Source organism: Perna viridis, chromosome 6 (genome assembly GCF_037379345.1).
Source record: "Perna viridis isolate PV_CMFRI_1.1 ecotype Kerala chromosome 6, ASM3737934v1, whole genome shotgun sequence".
NCBI classification, from domain to species: domain Eukaryota; kingdom Metazoa; phylum Mollusca; class Bivalvia; order Mytilida; family Mytilidae; genus Perna; species Perna viridis.
In genome coordinates, this window is record NC_142450.1 from 31322408 (window position 1) to 31348909 (window position 26502).

The following is a 26502-nucleotide window of genomic DNA, read 5'->3' on the forward strand; positions in this document are numbered from 1 at the left end:
ACTGTGGAGTGCTGGCAATAGAAACTGTTGGATTTTCAGCATGGATTATCTCTTATCAGCAGACAGATTGGAATGAATGATAATGCATTTAATCAGACAGACCAACAAAACAACTTAGTAACAAAAATAAAAATGTGTGGTTTTTTTTTTAGGTGTATCACATATTACAAAACTTGCATGATTCTTACAAAGACTGCTACTCAAAATGCTTTGATCTGTAGAGATTCATGCTGTTTTGTCCTTTTTGCATTTGTATCAATAATTGTCGTACAAGTGTTGGATTTGTACAATTTTGATGTCTTTCAGTGAGGTCAAATGGTTAAACAGTGCCCATTATTTTGGTATTTTCATCATCTTATTTTAATTTAAAGTTACCTGTGTAGTCCAGAACTTGGTTATAGGAGCTGTCCACATCATTTCAAACTTCGTTGACAAAGGTATTTTTTTGTGCTTCTTTGCTCGGAAAAAGTTAGAAAATCTTTTCTTTTTGGAATTCTTTTGTTGTAACTATAAAAAATAAGACTAATATAGTTAATGTAATCACAAAAAAATGAAACAGGAATAAGAAACACAACAAAACAGTTTATTCAGGAAGAAAATGTACTTTTCATTTTCAAAAGAGTGTTCAGGTGTTTAATCAGTTATGACTAAGTCTTTCTGACACCAAGGCAAATTGTAGGAAATTGTATACAAAACTGCACAAATACTGAATAGTTATGTTAAATACTTACATTCCTGAGTTCATCCTCTACAGCAGACTTTGTCCTAGGGAGCATCTGTGTTTCTTCATCAGAAGATGATGCATCAGATCCTCCATCACTGTCTTCATCTGATGATTCTTAAGTTCAAAGAAGAGTTAATCAACATCAAATGACAGACCAAGTCTTAAAGTAAGCAAAAAAAAAACCCCAAAGAAACAAAAAACAGCTGCTTCAAAATTACATACAGAGTCCAGATCCACAGACACTTCAATTGATCACTCTACAGAGTCCAGATCCACAGACACTTCAATTGATCGCTCAATTTTATGGCATCACAAAGGCTTCAGAAGTTTCTTTTAAGCTATTATTCTTGGCAGTAAAGGTTTATACATTTACAAAAAGAAAGTGATACCTCACCTTATTTTAATTTTAATACCTGATATTTTACCATGTTCCTGCTTTGTTAACTGATATTCCACCGTGTTCCTGTTTTGTCAACTGATATTTTATGATGTTTCTGCTTTATAATTGATAATTTACCTTGTTCCTGTTTAGGTAAGGCTTTATTCCTTCCAAATGTTATCCACAGAAACATAGGAAATATCAACCATACACTGGAAAGAATCTGAAATGTATTCATGAAAGAATGAAAACACAGGTTGTTCATTAATTGCTTAATGACATCTTTAATTAATTAATTAATTAATGGGATAAGGTAAAAATTTCCATGAATTGAAAGACCAGGTTCTCAGAGTGCTGTACCAGAAATATCTGTATAGGAGGTAAGAAAGCATTATTTTACTCAACCATCCATACAATTTCAGTTGATTATTTCTTTTCATTGTTAAGACTATTTACACTTAGTATCTAAAATTATGACTACCTAGCAAATTTTAATAAAGGTGTCTTCCTACCCAACCTTACAACTGATTCTGGAACAGCCATTATGATTTACTAAAGATTATTCATAAAAACAATTATAAAGGTTAAAAAGATGTACCCTTATAAGTAGTAACATGTATTACTAATTAAACAAACGGAAAACAGGAAAATTGATGTTAGTATAAAAATAAGATCAGTCTAGTTCAACTGTTTCTTGCATCTTTGGTTCATACTTTCTAGCTTATTCTCATAACATATCTCAATTAATACAAAACAACAGCAGTCTTAAAGCCAATACAGAAAATATCATAAGGAGCCCACGGCAAGAGGTGATAATCTGTCAAAACCTTGAATACTGACGCTATTCAGTTTATTGGCAATGTTACAGTCAATTTGACAAAATGTTGGCATTGGATATTGTCTGTATTTTTCAGTATTACTACAGAAACCTGAGGAAGAAAATTTCAGGCCATAAGAAACATTGAGAAACAATAAAGTTATGATAAACGAAAGAAGCAGATGCATGTCTAAGTTGTAGACAATTTTGCATGAACATTACGTGTCAGTATTTACAAGAATCAGGCAAAATCGGAAAAGACAGAAATACTCATGTTAAAAACCCACAAATCTGAAAATACAATTTCACTTAAGGGTGATTTCTTTATATGAAAAGGTCATTATTTGATCTCTTCATCACTGGATTTGTTCAGAAATTTCTCAATAGAATTCTAGAAAAAGAGTTATCTGCCCTTTAATTGTTATTTTCAGTGCATTTCAATGAAAGTATAATTCAATTTACCAACATGATATGGAAAATCTTCCATTTCCTCGACTCTGATGGTGCAAATAGTCCAATTACACAGTCTCTTAGAGACTGACACTCAAAGTATATACATGCAGTAGTAAAACAAAATTAGATAATACCTTGAACCAATAAGGCATCCTCCAGATTCCCCAGTTAACCTCTTTAACCTGTATAGAACCAAACAACCTTTTAGTAAGCCACTTCTGACAGCATGGATGAGCAATGAACTTGAGATAGTATGATGCATGAGCAATCTCAATAGTACTTTTGTTGTTGAAGTCTGGTAGAGGTCGACTTAACATGGTATAGGCCTGGGCACTAGTGTCTCTGTAACTTATATCTAATACACCTAAAGCCATGTTACCAAACATCCTGAAAAAAGAAAATTTGAGACTTGTCTTTTTTTGCATTTTTTATTGGTATACAAATATGTTTAATACTGCATAAACAATTATTCAGTATAAATATTCACCTTAACGTTTTCGATTTTTGATTTACTGTTAGGCCAAAAAAAATATATGTGTGTTTATGTTCACCCAATTGACCCTCATTTTATTGACAATTATGGAAAATTCCCGCCTTTTCCGTCACTGGTATTGGTATTTATCGTATTAAACAACAATGGTGGGCTCCAGTGCCAAGAAAAAAAAAATTGACCTACCGACCATATTTTTTTCAGCATGTGACAGTAAACACACATACTTTTTTTTGGCCTTAGTAGCCATTGTCTTATGTGCATTTGAACCATTACTCTCCTTACTATATTTTTTTTCAAAAAAGGTGATATTCTGCTGTCTTCATGACATCTGAACTGCTAAATCTTTATAATATATAATAATGATACCATAAATGTATTATTTTCACCATGTTGATCAAATATAGGGTACTACAATTTCATATACAGAATTAGGTAGGGAGTTGATCTTAAACAAGTAATTAAATGTATCATATGAAATTGCATATACATATACATAGAACCTTTGTCAAAAACAAAACAAAAAAAAACCCCAAAGATGGGTCTTTGAATAGCAGTTCTAGGGAAAGTGTGATAGAGTTTTTTTATTGTGGATGGAGGGGTACACAAAAGGAGATACACAACGCAATAGAGTGAATAAACCAATGTAACTATTAAATAAATCATTTGATAAAGCAACTTCTTACTGGGCACATTCCTCCATCTCTGTTCGTTGATACCTCTCCATAGGACATTTAGAAAGCTCCCTGTACATATTACTGATGATTAAAGCTACAGGTATAGGTTCATCACATCTGTTCCATAGAACTTTGGCGAGTTTTGGTCGACTAAGCAACACAGCCCAGATAATTAAACAGTTGATAGCCTAGGTGAAAAAATACATTTGTAACTGTTAAAACAAAGTTCTATCCCTGCAAAAAATAGCCATGTTGCAGTTTGTAATTCAATAATTATACAAGAACTCTTTAAGCAACAATTTAACACAAGTTAAAACTAATGAGTCAAATTAATTTGTAAGTACTGTATTGCAAAATTTTGTGTAAATGTTGGTTGTCAACAATTTATTGTAGCTATAGCCACTGTCCCGAGATTCATACACCTAAAATTTAACTTTGTCATAACTCTGACTGAAATTGTATGTTTACTTTAACAGCCTCCAAAAAAAACCCCACTTTTCAATGATTCCACATACACCATTGGATATTACTCTCTAAAACTACTTATAATGTTACTTACTTGCACTTTCAGTACATGTACACAAAGCAAAAGAGTTTTGAATTACCTTTCTTTCAGCTACAGCAGGGTCAAGGATGTAGAGTTCAGCAGAGTTCATGGACAATTCATAAGGTTGGACGAAATTTTTTATCCCTGAAAGTTTAGCTACTAGTTTGTTGAGGTCATTCATCAGAAAATCCTGTGGTAGAGGCTGGTCAGGATTCTGTCATAAAAAAGACAAAGTTTTAATGAAGCTTTATATCTTTTAAGATTTATAATTTTTGAAATGCATTTATTTATTAGGAAAAAAAAACATATACTTGCTGTAAACCGGGAAATTTCTGCATTGTCTTTTTTCTTGCAGTTTCTGTAATCAATACATCTACATTTGTACAATTTCAAATTTGCCACTTTTCCCCAAATCACAGTATAATGTTCTTTAAAAAAATATTCACAACAGTTTTATTTTTGTGTCACAGCTCTTACCGAAAAAAAAAAAAAAAAAAAAAACTAAATAAAAGTGCCATGAAAATTTCATGGTTTATAGTACATACTCAATCTCTACTCATTAGCTGCTTTTCATTAAAATCGACTCATGATGTTTCATTTGTGTAAGAGACAGGTCCAGAAAAATGCATAATCACTGGGTCAATAAATAGATTGTGATGTCACACAACTATTTATTGTTAAAAATTTATTGCTTTGACATAATTGTGTTAAGCACTTTTGCAAAGCTAAATTTGAGATAAAGCTTATAAGATATAAGAAGTGAAGGAAAACTACAAGTAACAGGTTTTGTAGGGAAAAGGGTGCATGTACATAATTGTCTTAACATGAAACTGGGTACACAACTGTCTTCACATGAAACTGGGTACACAACTGCCTTGACATGAAACAGGGTACACAACTGTCTTAACATGAAAAAGGGTACACAACTGTCTTGACATGAAACAGGGTACACAACTATCCTGACATGAAACAGGGTACACAACTGTCTTAACATGAAAAAGGGTACACAACTGTCTTGACATGAAACAGGGTACACAACTATCCTGACATGAAACAGGGTACACAACTATCCTGACATGAAACAGGGTACACAACTGTCTTAACATGAAAAAGGGTACACAACTATCTTGACATGAAACAGGGTACACAACTGTCTTAACATGAAAAAGGGTACACAACTGTCTTGACATGAAACAGGGTACACAATTGTCTTCACATGAAACTGGGTACACAACTGTCTTGACATGAAACTGGGTACACAACTGTCTTGACATGAAACTGGGTAATCAACTGTCTTGTCATGAATCAGGGTACATAACTGTCTTCACATGAAAAAGGGTAATCAACTGTTTTAACATGAAAAAGGGTACACAACTGTCTTGACATGAAACAGGGTACACAACTATCTTGACATGAAACAGGGTACACAATTGTCTTCACATGAAACTGGGTACACAACTGTCTTGACATGGAAAAGGGTACACAACTGTCTTGACATGAAACTGGGTACACAACTGTCTTGACATGAAACTGGGTAATCAACTGTCTTGTCATGAATCAGGGTACATAACTGTCTTCACATGAGACTGGGTAATCAACTGTCTTGTCATGAATCAGGGTACATAACTGTCTTCACATGAAACAGGGTACACAACTGTCTTGACATGAAACTGGGTACACAACTGTCTTCGCATGAATCTGGGTAAACAACTGTCTTCACATGAAACTGGGTACACAACTGTCTTCACACGAATCTTGGTAAACAACTGTCTTCACATGAAACTGGGTACACAACTGTCTTGACATACAACTGTATTGACATGAAACTGGGTACACAACTGTCTTGACATGAAACTGGGTACACAACTGACTTGACATGAAACAAGGTACAAACTGTCTTGATATGAAACAGGGTACAAACAGTCTTGACATGAACTGGGTACACAACTGTCTTGACATGAAACTAGGTACACAACTGTCTTGACATGAAACTAGGTACACAACTGTCTTGACTTGAAACAAGTAGCTGTACCTACACATAATGTACAAATGAATGAATGCATGTATTGTGTATTTCTCAGCACAGTTAAGTATACTGAAGTTGGAGGTGTCATTTTCTATGTAAACATCAATGAAGTCAAAGGTAACAAAGAAAGAACAAATCATCATCTGTCATCTTCACCCAATTATTTTTTTTGGAAAGTGCCAGCTCAAGCAAAAAATTCCAATTTTGTGTTACAGCATAGTTGAGGAGTTTGAAAAAATATGTCCTCAGTTCATTCACCACTTACCATGTGAGTTTTACCTAGTATTCCCTGTAGGCACACAGTCTGGAAAAATTCTGAATCTTCAGCTTTCTCAAACAAATACTTAAGGTTTTTATGATTGAGATATTTATGAATCTGAAATCCTTGATCAAGAAACAGTGATACAAAGTCTTCTCTGTCTTTCCTCAGAAGTGACTTCTCAAATAGTGTCTTGTCTATCTGTAAAAGAAAATTGAAATACACAATAAAGTGATAGAGATAAGTACTTACCCACTTCCCTGGCAAAGTTGAAAAGAACAAGGCAAATGTTTGGTAGATCATTATCAAAACTTGCTTTTAGAAAAAGACAAAATATCAAAATTGATTAATAAGAGAAAAATGGAGATAGGATTCACTTACTCGAAGGCAAGATGAAAATATTTAAATTTGACCTCTAAGCAAACTTTGGCAACAGTTTAATTCTAAAACTTCAAGCCCAGAACAGCTTAAACCACCATTTTTTTCTTTCTGGAGCAATAACTCTACAATTTAATGTTGTACAAATAAAACCTAATTGAGACTTTTGAAGGTCTTGTCATAAGGATAATTTCATTTTGAATACATTTACTGAAGTAGAATAAGTCTTGATAACTTGGGATTTTCCCATTAAAAATTGACAGTACGACAAACATTGTGATCCTGCAAAACATTTCTGTAAAACTATATTTTAAAATATTCAGATATCAGAAGTAAAGCTCTAATCCAAAGTATATTACCCTCATTTTAGAGATATCCCTAGAAGCAAATATTTCAGTATTTGCCAAGTCAGGTTTGTTCCAGTCCAGAAGTAAGAGAAGGTCTTTGTAAGCTCTCTCCCGCCATCTAGAGTTACTCTTGATTTCACCTAAAAATATAAAGTTGCATAATAGCAAAAGATAGCAACAAATTTTGTTTAAGACATTAGTCTTTTACAAACAAAATGAAAAAAAAAAACATACAGCATAATTATTACTAGTAAACATTTTTTCAAAGCCTTGATTTATCACTAGTCTTATCACACACCACAAAAATATACAGCCATCGACTTAAAATTCATGTTGATTAGCAAGTAATAAAGAATCCATGGAAAAAGTAAATTCAATGTATTTTCATTGTAATCTGGATTTTATTGAGATTTTGAAGGCAGTTCATGTTGAGGAGTCTGTTGTGACTGATGTAATCTGTAAATTTCATGTTCAAAATCATTAATCATTAAGAGATCAGTATATTCCAGCCAATGATTTCTTAAAAGGTCAGGCGCAGATCCAAGGACTGGCGTACCGGGTGTACGCTCCCCCCCTAAATTGGTAAGAAAAAAATTTTTCACCACAAGTTTCACCCAATAATATTTTTTGTCATGCTTTGCAAGGCATTTAATTCAATCAACGACCCCCCCTAAACTCAAATCCTGGATCTGCCCCTGAAGGTGTAAATCTTAGAGCCTCGTGGAATTTCAGGGAGTTTTTACATGTATGCTGCACTTTTGCTTAATTTTCTAGTACTACCCCTGGTACTGAGAGTTCCAAAATAATACATATGTGGGGGGAAAAGACCATGAAGCAAAGACTCTAACAGTTGATTGTAGTTTTACATGCTATGGCAGATATTTCATGCATTTCAGGATGAGAACAATTGAATGATCAGAAAGACCCTGCTTTGTACTCGTCCAACATACTGAGCTTGATTTATTTAATGTGCTAGCTACCAGAAATAAGAGAGCATGTAGGCATATCATCACACTCAGACACAATATTCTGACTCAGAGCCAACCAGTGGTCACTATATGGTCTATATGACATATGTCAGCTTAAAAACCACAACCTGGCACATATCATAACCTTGAATCATTCTAATGGGTAGTGCTCTAAACTAATGACCTTCAAAATCATTAAAAAAATAAATAATAAAATTTTTGTCATTATGACCTTTAAATATTTCAAAATAAATTCAAAAATATAACATTGACCTTAGAATTAAGTAAACAGCCATAAATCTTTATCATGAAATTGATGGTTTTTTAAAAGTCCTTTTTCCTGTAACTATTGTTGACAAAAGCTTATCTTAAATGTATGCATATGAAAGATAAACATTTCATGTACATGTATATTTATTCAAATTATCCTTGAACTAAGTATGAACTATGGAGAGAAAAACTAGAGTTATATTTGAACAACATTCAAATATCATTATACTGTAACACTACTCAATGTAAGAAAAAGGCAGTTCTTTTTTTCAATACAAATATGTATAGAAAAATCACATTGATTTTCTGAGTTGGTTTCATTTAATAAATCATACAGAGGCTGAAATTTTAAAAGGAAGTAATTTACCTAAGAAATTGTCTCTAACTACCCAATCAATATTATTCCATGGTACGTCTTAATGTGCTACAGTATTTAACAAACGTTTAATACAGAACTAATTGTACACTATAGTCTCATTGAATGTAATGTGCATAAAAATATTCAGGTTTTCTTACTGAAAGAAATATATCATGGAAAATGGATCAATTTGGCAGATTTTGGCAATACTTTACATTATCAAATGCACTATATTTACACTGTAGTTAATTTTGTAGGTAAATCAAGCAAAAGGTCATGTAGGTTTTGAAAGTTATTATTGGGAAAGAAAGATTTGACTGTGTATTGATTCCTGCCTGGTACTAATACAGACTATTACCAATACATAAATTATCTCAATAAGCAATAATTAGGATGCAGACAGCTGGACCAGGTATTTTTATTACTAATGTTAAAATGCTCTATCAATTCTTTAAATGATCCATATAAATCAGTTGATACAATAGAAACTGAAATGCAGGTAGCCAATTTTAAATGTTGATAAGAGTAATCAAGGGAACCAAAGTTATAGCGGTAATCAAAAGAATGTATTCCAGGGACAAAGACCAGACATGGAAAACAGACATACACAACAAAGAATATAAAGTAACTAAAATCATACATACAAAGTAACAAAAGTAAAAGAGCAACTCGGACTCAACTAAAAACTAGGAGCATGGACCAGGTGCACTGGTAGGGTAAGCGTCCTCTGCTTTTCTAGATACAGCCGCCGAGTTGTTCATAAAAAGTCAAGTCCGGGGTAGACAAACGAGGAAAGGCAAACTATGACCTGTTGAATAAATCAGTTTTCATGGTGCTGATGGATACACCATAACAATCCACGAGTTCATGATGACGACCATAAAACTTCTGTAGTGATAACTTCAATCTTGTAGCAACATAACCCTGTTCCAGAAGCCTATTCATTAGAGTTCTAGCGCAATACAAAAAGTCTGCGTAGTTTCGGCAAGCTCTGGCATAACGTATGAGTTGTGATATGAACACTCCATACGCAGGAGCCGAAGGGATGTTGCCACAGATGAAAGGAAAGTTGACAATACTGAATAAAAGTCATCACGTTTGGTGTAAAGTTTGGTCAATAGTTTTCCTTTACCATCTATTTCTAAGTGTAGGAATTGTTTCATTTCAAATTCATTAATTAATCAAATCACAATTCAATGATGGGGAAAGAGCAACAGGGGTAGATCCAGGATTTCAGATGGGAAGGTGAGGATGCAGGGAGGGCAAAAATAAAATTAAAGGCCTAGCAAAGCAATGCAAGACAACTTTTGGGGGAAGATTCTGTGAAAAATCAAAATATCATGCAAACAAAAATATGTTTCCCACTTTCAGGGAATATATGTCAGTTCTGCCCCCTACAAATCCACACCTGAGAAAACCTGTTTGAAACATACCCCTGTTGGACTGGAGGATTTATTTTGTTTTCATGGGTGTTTGGTTTATGCAGGTTCAAAATGCAATGATCTTCAAAAAACTTGTTTGAATATACCCCTGGTTTATACAATGATTGGTTTAAACAGGATTCACTGTAATAGGAACTGAAATATATGTAGCTAATGTTCAATGATTCATGACTTTACTTTTAGTTTCATCACATTCTTGTCATAATTCAATTCAAAATAAGTCCTGAAAGCCAGGCTCTCCAGCTGTTTTAAAATGGCTATGGATGAAACTTGTAATTATATCAAACAGAGACAATTAATAGCATACACAGCTTCACTTAAATCAATTAAATATAATTCCACTATCAATGAGGATATACACCATTACTGACCATTTCCTTGTGTAATTTTCTATATATTATCTGAATATTATCTCAGGGTTTTAGCTTGACCTTGACCAGAGGCCTTGGTATCATAACCACCAGAGTCATGAAAACAACCATTATTATCTTTATCATGTTCCTGATAACAACCAGAATTCTTCTGAACACACAATACATCTGTTGTTTATATAAGAAAGGTACTAAGTTGATAAGATCCTTATTAAAAGTGACAAAAGGGTCAAAAAGTAGTGCCAATGGAAAGAAATTAGCTGACCAAAGACCATATCCACCAGAATTACTGAATCAAACAATGTCAACCAGTTACATGTACAGATACATATAGCTATTGAGACTGTCCATAGGATGGTGGATAAGCTGTAATGACAATTGAGAGAGTTTTATTGAACGCACTCAGTTTTCATTTCCACACTTTTTAAAGATTTTTTTATAGATTTTTGTAACCTTAATATCTTAGTTGATTACAACTTGCCTTCCTTAATCAAATTAAATCAAAATCATCTTAAAGCAATTATCTGAGATTTGTTTTCATGTAACATGTCTTAATGTGATTAAAGCAAATATAATCTGTTCTGAAAATATCACAGAGACAAAACATTCACACCAAGCAACACATGCAAGGCTAACAATAGACTTTTAGTCAAACTGGAATTGGTATCAGACAAGGTTGCTGATATGGATCAGGGAAGTGAATTCAAAGTGAAAGTAGCTTTAAAATTGGTTTAAAATTAAAATATGCAATTCAAAAACAAAGAAAAAAAAGATTATTTACAGTATCTAGATATGGTTTGCTGGATTATCATTTTTTTTTAAATGGACAACCGTTTACCTATCCTATCTCACCTGGACAACCGTTTACCTATCCTATCTCGCCCCTTTCAGGTACATTCCTTTTTTTCAATGATTTTACGAATGTAAGAAAAATGTATATAAGTTTGAAACTCAGTTGTAGGCTGTACCTTACTCATATTACTTAAATTCTACTTACTTTTTAATAGAGCTTTAAGAAGATATTTATCTAAGTCAGCAAGGTTCCCATCTGTGCCTTGAGGGTTGATTATAGTCATAAAAGTTCTGTCATCCTGCAAAGTGTAAGAAAGTAACTTAAATATTTTTAATATCAAATATAATTTTTTTTTAAATGTCAATTCCTAACAAAAATTGTATTATTGAATTTCATCATCTAGATCAATGACATTACAAAATGAAAAGGCAAAAATTTATGAAGATCCCAAATTTTGCTTCATATTTAATCACAAATATTCCTTTGTGTGAAGTGCATGTTTATTACAATGGTCATTAGATCAGCACTATTTGGAATATTTCTCATCTTTTTATAAAATCACTGCATTGTGTACAAGACATTTGTGATCTGACAATTTAAACAAGAAATGGTATTTGTATCTGATTTATGTGTATCAATTTTGTAGGTTGTAGAAATGTTTTTTTTTTAATATGGAATATTAATAGGATAATTAATTAGAAAGAGTAAATAACCAAATCATGATGTCGAAGAATGTCTAGATTTAACGAGTGTGCAAAACTTCCACACACAAGTTATATCTTCAAATTGGCATGAGTAATTATATTTTGGTTATTCACCTTATTTATCATAATAAAAAATTTCTCCATAATTATTTGCTATTTTCAACATAAATTTCAAATTTTGTGATCAGCAAATTGATATTCATGTTAAGATGTTTTAGCAGGAGAAAGTCAGAGAGTGAAATTACAAATTTTATTTCACAGTGTGAATTGTTCTACACAAGGAACATAAATAAAGTCCATCTGTCATAGGAGTTTTTATGTGTAATCTTTTTTTATTCTGTTCGCTACATTGTGTATGTAAATTGTCTCTATTTCACTATTTCATGAGTTCACCTTAAGTTTTTGTATTTAGATGTATTGGAATCATCACCATGCTGACCCTTGGTATTATCTTTTTTTGGTCAATATTTATGAGACCATGATTTTACAATACCTCAGACAGTCACTTAAGATAGATTTGACTGTACTTTGTGTGCCTTTTGTAAAGAGTTATAAACATTACCTCCTTAGCTAGACTAGCACATTCTATTACTTTATCTCTGAAGGCATTACGGTGAAAGTCGTTGTCTTTAAAGTCTTCTGGGAAATATTGCATAATCATCTTAAGCAGTTCGGACCTCAAGTGAGTATCTTCTGAACTAAACACATAATAACATTGTTTTTACCATAAGGCTTGTTAGCAAAGATTGATTGACTGTTTATGGTTTGACTTCCTGCTAGCAAAGATTATAAACCAGTCATCAATTTTACTGGGGGAGAAGGGAAGGTGGGGGAGTAGAAATGTCTCATGATAATTGTAGGTCAGCAAACAAGTTTGACAACTGGAAATGCTAATCATTTGTTGTTTTCAATATTTTCATGAATTACTATGAATTTTTGTATGGTAGACAACCTGACCGTCACTGGTATGCACAAGACTCCTATTACCTGAGTTTAGCAAGCCATACAGCACATGCTTACAAACCAAGCATAAAAAAATCTACCATTCAGAAGGAGAAATCTTTAATGCATTCTCTTCAAAAACTTCAAAGAAAACAACCTTTAAGCTACTTAAAAGAATATCAGAACATTGTTTGCTTGATGAACTTCATGAATATAAACACATTGAGCTTAAAGAACCAAGGCAAAGTTTTGAAAGTTATGGTTGACAGGTTCCTTACACAGTTTCACTCCAAAATCTAAGACTGTGAAAGTAGAAATGCCTAAAAAACTGATTGACAATTAGAAATGCTAACCATATACAATAAAAAAACCGTAGTGAGTATGCTCACAATACCCATATGCCCACATTTGCACTCTTTAGACAAATTCAGTCCCTACACTCAAAAAGTGGTCAATTTTTCGCGAAAATCAATTACATTTATGTTTTTATTGCTACTAATCATTCACCAAAGTTTGAAGGAAATCGTTCTAAAATGGAGGCAACAACATGTTATGACAGACTGACAGACAAATCAAAAACATTAATTTTTTACCACTGCAATTACCATTCTTTTATTAATCCCAATAGTACAGTGATTTCATTTGCTAAAAAAAAAACAAAATTCAGACTTGAAATGTGTCACAGAGGGATTTCTTGTTAAACATGTCTAGGGAGGGATTTTAAAATACAGAGAACGTTATGTTAATAATGTATTAATCTACAAAGGGTAAGTAGACAAAATAGATTATTTACAAAGGAGAATCCACTAGTGGGTAAAATATGTAAAACAATTCTAACTTACAGACTGTGTTCATGACTAACAAAAACGAACAAAATTAAACCAAAAATAATATAATAAACCATAGCAAATATTAAAATAAATAAAAATGTTTATTGAAACACTTCATACAGCTACTCTCCCCCCCCCACCTTAAATGTATTGCCCAACTTTACAGCCTAATAACTCAGAAAGAAGAAAATATTGAGAAAAAAAAAAGATTGTCCTTAAAGCAAAAATCCTACTGAAAATCATAATATAAAATACAGAACCTAGCTCTGTATGTTTTCTCCATGCATGAGTAACTACAGATAGTTAGTAGTAGGAAACATGTGTGGGATTTCATAATATAAAAACTTAACTCTTGGAAATGTTTTATAAAGATTTTAAAGGGGGAAGATTGTAATCATGCCAAAGTACTTTATCCCTACTGCACTTTGTGCGCCTGCCCTAAATCAGGAATTTCTGGCCTCTGTATGTCTTGTTTCGTTTTCAACTTTAGTTTATTTTTATGTTACTTGAATATACATGGGGACACTCTATTGCTGTACCTGTGTATAATAATATTTTGGGGGCCAGCTACAGCCTGCCTACTGAAATGAGGGTTTCCTCGTTGTTCATTAATGATCAATGGGTGGCCTTGCGCCGACATTTTCATCCCAGTGGGGTTGTTGTCTCTTTGACATATTAATCATACCTATCCTCATTATATTTAAACAAAATTGCTACACATTTACATTTTAAATTCAATGTCATTCAAACATAGATCAAGATTAAGACAGAAGGCATTGCTGATGCAAATTAAAGGCCAGGCTCCAGAACATGATGCACTCATCCATTATATATGTGCCATTGATGCCTTTAAATCTAAAATTTATACAAAAAATATCAGTGTACTAAAATCTAAAAAGGGCATCTTATGAGTTAAGGCATATCAAACTGAGAGCAGTTAATCATGGCACATCTGTCAAAAAAACAGGCATACATAAATGCTGCAAATACCAAAAATGTATGTAAACCTTAGAATTACTTACCGATCTTGAATTTCTTCAAAGGCAAACGCCAACAAATCAGCACACCCTCCTGATCCTTTAACAACTACTACAGGCATTTTTTTGCGCAGATAGAATAAAATTAGATCAATTTTGGCAGGAATTCCATGTATCAACAATCCCACAACAGGTATTGTCTGATTTTTTGGTTCAATTATCTCTCCTCCATCATCATCATCTGATGCTGAATAAAAGGGGGAATGAAAAACATGTAAACATTTTCAACACTTAAAATGGATCTCTTTTACATTTATTGGGTATATTATTCACCCTTTAGTTGGACCATTTAAAGCTAATTTCTTGGTTTTCAGGCTATTTTTCATAAAAGAACAGCTGAGCTGAGCTGAGTACTTAGTGCACAACTCAGCATATGGCAACATTAGAAATGCCGAAATTTTTCGTATACCTTATTGCTTCAAAACTGTCAAATTTTGCATCTGACAAAATAGGCTGCCATACAGTATGATAAACCTTGTACAAATTTCCCTGTTTCATTAGAAGTAACAAAAATACAAGTATACAATTACAAAATATAAATACATTATACCTTGGAGAATGGGTCAGTGGGAGATCTGCTACATTTAAATTCAACTATTTTATGTTGGGGACTTTGTGTGACAAATCTGTTTGCATGAAAACTATAAGATATAAATTAAAAAAACAAAATGAAAAGGAAACCAAAACAATAATTTTATTCAAAGAAATTTTCAAAAATAATTCACATTTTAGTGAATGTATATGCACTTGTTCATTTTAATATGGCCTTGTAGGAGGGATTTTATTATACTTTCCATGACAGCTACATAATTCTTGAGAAATCTTTTAAAGTTGAAGTTTTTTGCCTCCCGTGCAGGAGACACCCTCATAGTGGGAGACAGCTCAATTGTTGGAGTCTCCCTCAAAATAAAGGAAGGTTAACAGGTATGATAGTATCAAATACATGTAAATCTTTTATGTCTCGATTCAGTCAATTTATAAAAAAAGTCATGCCAAGCTAAAATTCACACAGCATAACTGGAGCAGAAATGGGTAAGAGCAAATACACTTTAAAATGACTGGTACCCTTTTTGAAGAAAAATTATCACGACAAGGATTTCCATTTTCCAAATAGTCATTTTGAAAAATAAAAAGATGATCCCTCTCCAATATGAAAGAAAACAGATATTTTTTCAACCAATTTACATTCATATATGCATGGTATTTTTTAGGAACACTGTTAAATCTGTGTCTAAAAAATTATCTTACTCATAAACCTCCTGTAGCGTCTAGGTTTCCCAAGCTGAACTTCAAGCTGTTTCTCAAAATTAGATCTGAATTCCACATAACTCTCTTCCTCATTTGTATCCACCAATACAAAGTGAGTGTGGTCAGCATTTAACTCATACCTATCTTTACCAGGTTTGACTCCTTCATTAGTCACTTTCACACCTTCCTTGAATGAATGAAAATTAGTGTAAGATCTGAATACATTAAGACATCTTTGCAAAGTGCTATGTTTTGCATTTCGCTGGGTCAAATATTTCACATACGGAAAATTTGGCACTCAGACATCTTAACTTCTTCAAAATTTAGTGAAAACTTCCTTGTTTACAGTAAAGCAAGGAATTTACGCATATAGCTAAGGAATAAGAAAAAAACAAATATTCAGTATGCTATTATTAGCAAACCAGAACATCAGCATGTTCAAAACACAAATATAAAACAATGTGTAGAATAAAAATGAAAGTTTTGAGGTACAGAAGGGCTTTATTTTTATAAATTGATTAATTCCAGTGCCTTACACAGGCAGATTTTCTTTATTTTTAATTGACTCAAGCCTGCTTTCCATGGCTATGTCATCAGTTATTTTTTTTCCCCATTCTAAGGAAGTGATAAATATGCACAATATTTTTTAGCTGATCTGACAGTGAACCATAACAGATGGCACTTTCTCGTCATTCAATGCTTCCTGTTTTTTTATCAGCATTATAGGAAAACTAATTCTTCTTCAGCCAAGTCTTTCTATAGAATAATATTTTCTCTTGATTGTACAAATTAGATTTTAACATGCTCACAAATGCTCAAAAATTGAAATTTACAATTTAACTGTCTCAAGAGGAAAAATAATTTACTGGTTAATTACTACTACCTGAAGGAGAATCTATCTTAAAGGAAGCTTTTTATTACAATATTTTAAATGCTGAAGTATAGAGCAGATTAAAACTACTTCAAAAAATCTTAAGAATGCTTTTTCTTTTATCATCTTAAATTAATCAAATGCTCTTTGAATTTTATGAGTAATAAAATTGGACTTTATGAAAAATTAATGTTACTACTATCTGTGTGGACAATCAACTACATCAAAATTACATTCGTCAAACCATTAATATAGCAATAAAAACTTACTGATCCATCCAGGAGATGTTGATAAACAATTTTACTTTTTGGAAGGATCCCAATGACAGTCAACTTGTGTAATCTTTTAAAAGTATCTGAACGTAGCTGATTCAGATTGATTTTACTATTTGTCCTAACAATCTTTTCCTCATGGATGGCCTCCCCTACCAGACTAGCTACACCATCGTCTACACCATTAGTCGTTATCCACATTTCTGTTGCATTGGCTGCCTGTATAAAACAAAATGGCAGGTAACTTTAGCAAAACTGTAACTTTAGGTGGAGGGACAAAACATCAAAGATAGTAAAAATAACACTTCTATACAGTAACATATCTGAATAAATATTGACGATGTTTTGTATCCTCTTAGGAGAGTGGTTGAAACTAACAGACATAAATGAAAAACTCACAGCATATCTTTGGAAACAGACCTTATCAAAAGTTCATTTATCAACTTTTCTTATTTAAGTATAGGGTTCAGGCAGATCACTGCAACCCAGGCATCCCGCAAAAGTAGGCGGGTCACCATGGGGGCGACCTGTACCCTTGCAGAAATTTTTCCTAGATGTTACTAGGGAGCCTGTAGCCACCCAGGCTCATTATTTTCCTTACTCATTAGTTTAAGGCATAAGAATGAAACAGTAAAAAATGGTATTTAAATTTATATTTACAAAGGTAAAAATATGGTTTACTGATACAAAATAATTTGCAAATAAATTATGATATATCTTAAAGGGAGACAAATAAGTTGTTTATGTGAAAAGGAAAGATTGAATATATATTTTCCTGCATAAAACTCAATTCTATACATGTTTTTCAAATATATATAACTTCACTGATTACGTTAACGAAGTCTGAACTCAGTCTGACATTCATTCCTAAGTATATTGAATTATCTCCCTTAGTAAAGTTTAAAATATGATAAGAGCCAAAGGGAGTAATAAATCCCAAACCTTATAGCTAATGCAAAAATTTATTGAAAGATAGAAGAAATGGATAAAATTTTAACTATCTGAATGATTTTTAGCGAATAGTTTATTGCATAATTATATTTGCTACTGGGAATAATAAAGTTCAAACTTTAAAATCAATGGACACTATTGTAGATATATAAAGATAGAACAAAGCATTAAAACTTCGAAACAATCTAAATAAACCAACATAAATATATTTCTCATTCTCATTTAGCTTTACACAGCCTTATAGTTAAATAAATAAGAACAATCCAAAAATTAGGCTTCAAAAAATACATACCCTTATTAAACCTTTCTTGAACTGTGTCCTTAATCTAGAATGTTTCCATATTTTCTCATGTCTCATACCGGATATGATGGATAACACAATCTTTGGACTTCTCATGTTCCAATACCTTTCCATGAAATAGGTCAGTTCATAAGGAGTAATGTCATATGGAACCACAACATAATGCCTCTTCAGCTAGAATCAAAAATAAATAATAGTAACTGAGCATTTTGTACAATAATCTACCAATATTAATTGCTTTGAGAGATGTTCTTTTTAAAAATTGTATTCCCCTTCAGATTTATCAGAGATAAGTTTATCTCTTGAACTTTTTTAAGACTGTCCATGTAGAAACCAGGCAGTTCCTATGATATGGATGGTACATGGTAAATTTTATTCCACAGATTTTTTTGTTCCAATGTAAAGTTTATATCATATATATGCACAATAATACAAAGATTTTCTTTTAGATCAATAATGGATAGTTCAGAAAATGATTTTACATTTTCCTAAGAAAGCAACCAAATTTTGCACAAAATGAAAGAGTTATTTCCTTTTTTCCATGAATTTCAATTCATTTCTCTTTAACCATTGCAGTTAATCTAAACTTAACATTCAACTTTGAGAAAGGGTGCATTTGCAAAATAAAATAGATCAAAATTTTACGAAAACAAATTTTGTCATGTGCCATCCACTGCCTAGATTTTATGTGGACGCTCTCTTTAAAATTCTGACACCATCTTCGGTCCTGTTTCAAACAATTTCAAGAGCTCCATAAGGTACAATCTACTACGAGTACAAATTACAAACACTCAACCGTAGGGCCAAGCGTGGACATTACATCCTAGAACAAGCAGTATGACATCCTGATTATTTTATACAGAACTATATTAAAAGGAAAGAAGAAATTTTTTATCAAAGTTTATGTATACTATAACATTCTATTTAATATGAAATACATGACTTAGAGTAAAATAAAATCTTACATCTTGTACTTCATCCAGTGATTTACGAGTAAACTTGAGATTTCCTGTTACAAATGGAGAGTTCCAGTAATTAGTTTCACTGTCTTGTGTGTCTATGGAGAGATCACCAAGAGACATAACTGTCCTTTGAACTTCATCAACCTCCTTATTTAGGAAGAATGACACATCTGAGTCAGCAGTACTGTCATTACTGATCTCTCTCTTTACAACATTGCTGAAGGTCACCTTGGGTAAGACACTATGGGCATCATTACTCTCTTCCTCTTCAATCTCCTCCATACTTTCCTGAGTTGATGAATGCTGAATTGGAGTTTCAAGAGGTGAGCTATCATGAACATTTTTCTTGCCTCCTTGACTTGAGGTAGGAGATGAGGACAGGATCCCATTGATAGGAGTCAACTTTTGTGGCAGGACACCATTTTCATGATAATGTGAATCAGCAGCTCCTTGGTCAAATAAATGCTGAAAAAAATTCATTGAAAATTAAATCAGCTTGATTTTCTTCTCTGTTTGGAGAAATATTATCAAAAACTTAACATTTTGCTCCTTACATGTACATGAGTTGTGTATAGAGTAGAAAACATCTTGTGCAATAAATCAATAAAAAAGCATGATGTATCAGAAATGAAAATTAGTTCTTATTACTAAATGTAATTATTACTCAGTGTTTTATGTATTTTTAAATATGGAATACTGCAAGATTTTATAAATAGGGTAGATAAAATATGATATAATTCGGGGTCAGACAAGTCTGACTACTGGGTTGGTAAATACCCTTGGGGACCTCAGGTCCACCAGCAGCGGTATCGACCCAGTGAAAAAATAGCTTAAATGTCTCTACTTGCTTAGAACAATTTGTCAGGTGTTTGGTTTAAGTTTGCTTGCTTGAACAGTGCTTTATTTTGGAGAATTGACCAGGGTTTTTTCTCCATTTTGGGTTAAATTTAAGTCACCAGTTATCTGAAGGGCATTTGTTTCCTTAAAAAAGTAAAAAAAAAGCATTGCTGTATCAGAAATGAAAATAAGTTCTTATTACTAAATGTTCATTTCTGAACACCATAAAAATGGTTGAAAATTATAATTTGAGTTTCAAACATTAGCAAGTGATAATGATGAGAGGTTGCAGGGGGAAACTGTTAAAACAATTTTTATTTGTTCTTTCATAGTGTCATAATCTATCACTTATGTTCTTTTTTTCATTGATGTAAAGCTCTTCTTGCTCCTTGTGAGCTCCTGGAATAAAAGATATGTCATGCTATGTTATGTTATTAAAACCACATGGCAAAAAATACACCAAGTTGTTGTCACAAGAGGAACTCAAATCCCACAGTATGGCATACCTATGAAGACGTACAATTGTCAAAATATTAATTAGCTGTGACAAGTAGCTGAATAGAAAACTGTTACAAAAAAAAGACGCATGGATAAACCAATAAGTTGACAGACAGAAAGACAGACAATGTATACCCTAAATATTCCAAAAGGTATATATATATAATGTCAAAATGATATGTGTGATAATCTTCATTGATTACATTTATTTATCTGATAAAATGGTTCAGCAACAACAAGAAAAGAGGTTAATGATTATCTCTATACTAATTACCATGGTGCTTATAACATTGTATGAGTTGCCATTGACAATGTCAAATTTGTCCCTAATGACTAGGGAAAATTTCTGTTTTCTTTTTGAAAATAATGAGGAAGCATGAAATATCATTACTTTTCTATTTTCAATTTTTGTTTGTTTCCAGGGTAAATGAATGGCAAATTTCAACTTTGTTACAACTAATCCACATTATTTGAGGTTGTACCGGTACTTCTAAGTTTCATAAACTACTGCAATGGACCTGGTACAGTCCAGAGGAAAAGTATCAGAGGATTTTAACTCTCACAGTAATTTGAGTTGTGACAGAAAATAAGACTTCTAAATCTCAATTTTCTGAAAGTAATAAATTAATAAACATTTTTTTTTCAGTTCTAAAGCTTTTCTGGAGATGTCATTGGAAATGAGTGGGACTTCGAGCTAAACTCTTTCAGTTAAATTAAGTTGCAACAATTTAGTTCTCATACAGACTAGAAACCTATTCCTTGATATAATTATAGCTTATCCCTGAAATGTTAATGGATTTAACTTTTTTAATTAAAACATGACCTTAGCCCCATTAAAAACAAATGGGTGCTGTCTTACTTGTAAAGCCTGAACATGTGGACTGGTAGACAGTTCTTCACTCTTTGGTGGACTTGAAGGCACAGTTACTGGACTGGAATGGAATCTCTGGCTGGGTCTGTACCCAATTTTAGGACTGTACATAGACTTGGTTCTCTGACATCCTATTTCATGTTCTTCCTGTAATCATAGAGCTAAAAACTACTTTAAGGAAATACGTAAATAATTGTCACTTGTGATGTTTTAATCATTTTAAAAGCTATTCTTTGCAAGAAACAGGCAATTGGTGAAAACACACAAGTTTATCTTATTCAAAATGTTATCTGAAATGCAAAAATGACAGTCATTTCTTATTTAAGTGTCAGCATTGCAAGGTATAATTTTTATGAATTCATCATCAAATTTTCTATTCTCAAAGAGAGATAACTCTCTTTTTTTCCTTTCACTCTATTGTAATTTTGAACATGCTTTTCTGCATCCTCTGACACTCCTAAGATACATAAACTTTTAATTTGTTTTCATTAGGCCATAAACCCACAAATGAGTATGATTCATTACTATTCAATTTTGCCCGATTCTTACAGATTCTAGCACTTTTATAAACAAGTGAAAGTGGTGATCATAGAAATTCGAGATAAAATCCTTATGATATAAAAATACTTCAGTATTTCACTACGATCAAAAATAGCAATAATAAATTACAAATTAAAAATGCAACTTCAGTCCATCAAATTTGACATAATCATATCGTATTTACAAAAACTCTCATAAATTTTTAGACACACTTTTCTCAAGAAATGAAATAGTCAAAGAAAATACATTTTCATTTCACTGAAATAATACTCTCGCTTTTACATTTTATCAAATGCAAAAATTTAAAAATAACAAGGTTGTTATGAAAAAAAACATGGTTTCTAAGATGATGATTTTATTTCCAAATTACAGAGCCCCATATAAAGCAGTGTTGACAGTACAAACAATCATAATTCATGCAAAATATAAGTTACTAAAAATTGTGATGATGACAAGAACATGCTATGAAACAAGGACAACAGCCTGGTAAAGTGGTAACCCCTATATCTGATACATGTATATGCAACTTGAATGTTCCTGGCAGTGTTTTCTGCCCAAAGATCCCCCTTGACAATCCAGTACATCTGGTACTATCATTTATGTAATATATTTCAATACTATAACATATACACATATAAATCTAACTGTGTGGTCCTGGAAGAGTGCATCTGTTACGTCAGAAGGAAACATTTATTGAATAGAAATTATAAAAGTAACTAGATGAAGAGAATGACATGACAATGAAAGTCGGCATTGAATAGAAAATATATGGATATGCGTCATGTACTTCAGACTTGATGGCACTTACTAAAAAATGACAGAAGCAGTTATTTAGACATAGAGATAAAAAAAAAGGCTATAATTTCTTCACTTGCTTTTAACCAGTTGTTAGATGTTTGGTTAAAGTTTGTTTGCTTAAAAAGTGGTTTAGTTTGGACAATTGACCTTGGTTTTTTCTCCATTTTGGATTAAATTTAAGTTCAACAAACTGAAGTCACCAATTATCTCAAGGGCATTTCTTTCCTTTAAAAAATGAAATGATGAAAAAATGGCCATGATTCTTTAAATATTAAAGTAACATTGTAATAAATATCTTACAAATAATCTATACCTCAAATTTAACTTTGACTTTACAAGTACATGTACATGTATATATATATGAACACTGTATACTTTAGAACTTTTACATAAGTGAAAAAAGAAAAAAAATATATTTCCAATTCATGAAGATCTTAAACGGATACAGTGATATATAAATAATAGTGGCGGATCCAGGGGGCTCAGACCCCATCCCATCACCCCCCCCACCCCACCCTTAGAAAAAAATTGTGAAAAATTGTGTGTGTTAAATCATGAAAAACACTCACTCCAAGATTCTCACCGGTGATCCAGTCAAGAAATTTTTGTTGCCCTCCCCCTCCCTTACCTAAAACACTGGATCCACCACTGATAAAACAAAAGATTTATGTAAATTAACAGATGTAAAAAGAGTGCATTTATTACAGTATTAATTATTTTTGTAGAGCTGTATTAAATCTGATTTATATGATGACCTTGAAGAAAGCAATCTTTCATTGTGATAAAATTTTACCAAATTTACTGGTAATGATAAAATGCATTGTGGAACAACAACAAAGAATAATAATGTCATAGTACTGAAAACACTCAACCTGTAATTACTATTCAAATCCATCTAAGAGTAAAATGCTGTGCCAGTGAACCAGTTTATGAACTTAATTCTCATTTTTTGAATTTGATGACTAATCTAAAATATACATGTAAGTAATGCACTTTAATAAAAGTACTACATGTGCAAGGTATTGGGATAAAGTATTGCTTTGTTTAAAAACAAAACATAACTAATTAATTCCGAACTATAAAGCATAAATCTTTAATCCAGATTAGGAACTAACATGAAGGTCAGGACTTATTACCCTAGTGGCATTAGGCTAACAAAGCTTACAAATCCTTCAATAATTCCACAAATCTGCCAAGCACCTGCTACTTTAACCTTGTAAGTGGTATGTAAAACATCAAAGTGTTTAACAGCATTGATAACATATGTTGTACTTGTCTATACTTCAATACATCTTGTCCTAAATTTTAGACAACAACATGTAAATGTATACAATATTCTAATGTTAAAATCAACACTTCAAAGCAATAATGGTCTCCTCCTGGTTTGTAATTACAGGATAATAGTCCTTTTGGACCATAGGTTCATGATATAATAGAAGAGGACCTAGGGCATTTGGATACTGTGAATATTTGCAATAATACTGTTTTAATCTCTTTTCTTTGACCACAATTGTTACAGATCTACCTTACCAAGTATTATATACCTTGACCAGCCACCCATGAAAACCTTAGAAAAAAAACAAAAGATAAAAAATTAAAGATTCTAAAAACTAGTTGCTATTACTATCCCCAAGGCAGAGATCATACAGGGGAGAGGGCAGACTTGCTGTATACCCCTACTTAATTTGGGTGAAAAGAATTATGCACAAAATATTTTTTTTTTTCACAAAATCTACTCCCCAAAAAAGTTTCTTGTCTTGATAGGTTGGCTTTTAATTCTACTACACCACCCCCAAACCTGAAATCCTGGATCCGCCCCTGATCCCTAACTGAAATACATGTATATTGAAAGCCGGCTAGTCTGTTGTCATAAAGTACTTTAAGTGGTGTGATCGCAGCCCTTTGAAATCTGGATAACATAAAAATAGATATTCAACATAAATACATATGTGTAAGTTTGAAAAAAATATTTAATTCTCTATGAAACCAGTCCCTGTTTTTTTTGTGTTGGAATCATTTTTGCCTATCTTCCAAGTCATGAAAAATTCACAAAAAAATATCACTAAAAATAACAATATTGGGATCTTTTGATATCAAAATGGACATAAATGACTCCTACAATTTATTTTAGACTTTGCCTATTAGGAATGGATCTATTTGTACTTCATAACATATGATTTGGTTGATAATGCACTGCTATGTTGCTGGTGTCGATTTCACAAAAAGTCGTAAGTGAAAGTTGATCGTAAGTAATAACGTCACAACCTAAAATAGCATTGTGAAGTCATAACTTACAATCAATTTCACACTCACAACTTTTTATGAAATTGACGACTGATGTCTTGACCAACAGGAATATGCTAGAATCTCTATAAAATTCACTTTGCATTTGTGTTAAAAATCCAAACACTCACTTTCTGACTACATACATCATTTCTGAAATATATCACTTATAACAGATTGTGAGCTGTTCATGCTTCTGAGTAGCCATATATATAGGACCAATATAGCTGTTCTGTCCCTACAACATCACAGAAAAAAGTTCTTCTAAAATACTTCATGGTCTCACAAAAAATGAAATAAGTAAGTTTGGAACAGGGTACATTATCATTTTAAGGAATTGTTAAAAACTCAGGGTAAGTAAATACTAAATTTCAAGTTCCAGATAGCCAACTTGAGATTGTAGACTCTAAATTTCATAGCTACCATTACTGACACTTAACAGAGGAAAGTTATCACCACGTTTTTACTTTCCTAAGGTACAAAATGTACATCATGTCATGTAGATAGAAAGAAGAGTCCTATTTTAACTTAATCAGATACAACTATATAACATGTGCTAACAGATCTTCCAGGAGCATAAAGAGTTAATAATTAAATAATTTCTCATCTAAACAGCTGGGTTACAAAGGACAAGAAAAGTTCAAGTTGCAGGTTACTGTCTACATAATATCATTAGTATGATTGATATTAGTACAAAAGGGAGATGACTTATTACTGGCCATGGTAAACTTGAGAGATTTATTTATCATAAATTACATACACATTCATTATGTCTTAACAGACTTCCTAATAGAAATAATTTAAGTTATTTTATACCAAGTATAGTCTATATGCTTTCAGGGGCATAACACCTTGTGCAGCAAGTAAGGCTAGCACCATACCAATAATTTTTCTTATTATTTTCAAAAATTTGAAAACTATTGTATTTTAAGACTGCTCTGAGAACCCCTTGGCAAGGCGTCATTCTTGCCATACCAATTCAGATTTGGATGCGTAGTCTCTGGCTACAACTTAGTTCTGCTGACAGTCATTGCCACAAAAGTCATTACTGTGAAACCTGTATAAACTGAACACCTTTGTAATTTGTAATATGTTCAGTTTAGACAGGTGTTCAAGGTTAATTTAACTGATATGATAGGCTTTATAAAGTACAATGAACCTGGTTTAGACAGGTTTTCAGGTTATTCAGTGTTCAGTTTAGACAGGTTTACAGGTTATCCAGTGTTCAGTTAAGGTTTTCAGTGTTCAGTTTGAACTG

At 32.4% G+C, this 26502-nt stretch overlaps 1 protein-coding gene and 1 non-coding gene across 5 annotated transcripts in view; both read right to left on the reverse strand.

Moving 5' to 3' along the window:
* Positions 1-26502, reverse strand: part of LOC148614548 (transient receptor potential cation channel subfamily M member-like 2) — a 56018-nt gene that overhangs the window by 23758 nt on the left and 5758 nt on the right. For 3 of the 4 annotated variants that reach the window (XM_088588698.1, XM_088588700.1, XM_088588699.1), the window contains exons 3-18: positions 21612-21770; positions 19421-19882; positions 18447-18629; positions 17201-17422; positions 16061-16247; positions 14798-14999; positions 12566-12701; positions 11504-11597; positions 7110-7237; positions 6379-6573; positions 4146-4301; positions 3550-3728; positions 2508-2760; positions 1242-1326; positions 732-838; positions 376-507 (exon numbers count right to left, since the gene is read on the reverse strand). In XM_088588698.1, coding sequence (XP_088444824.1) covers positions 376-507; positions 732-838; positions 1242-1326; positions 2508-2760; positions 3550-3728; positions 4146-4301; positions 6379-6573; positions 7110-7237; positions 11504-11597; positions 12566-12701; positions 14798-14999; positions 16061-16247; positions 17201-17422; positions 18447-18629; positions 19421-19882; positions 21612-21770 — 2880 coding nt within the window. Of the gene's footprint in view, positions 1-375; positions 508-731; positions 839-1241; positions 1327-2507; positions 2761-3549; positions 3729-4145; positions 4302-6378; positions 6574-7109; positions 7238-11503; positions 11598-12565; positions 12702-14797; positions 15000-16060; positions 16248-17200; positions 17423-18446; positions 18630-19420; positions 19883-21611; positions 21771-25375; positions 25483-26502 lie in introns of all 4 variants that reach the window. The other variant, XM_088588701.1, reaches the window with a different exon arrangement.
* Positions 17671-17821, reverse strand: LOC148614549 (U12 minor spliceosomal RNA). The gene has a single exon (XR_015923927.1). It is a non-coding gene; the product is annotated as a U12 minor spliceosomal RNA (small nuclear RNA).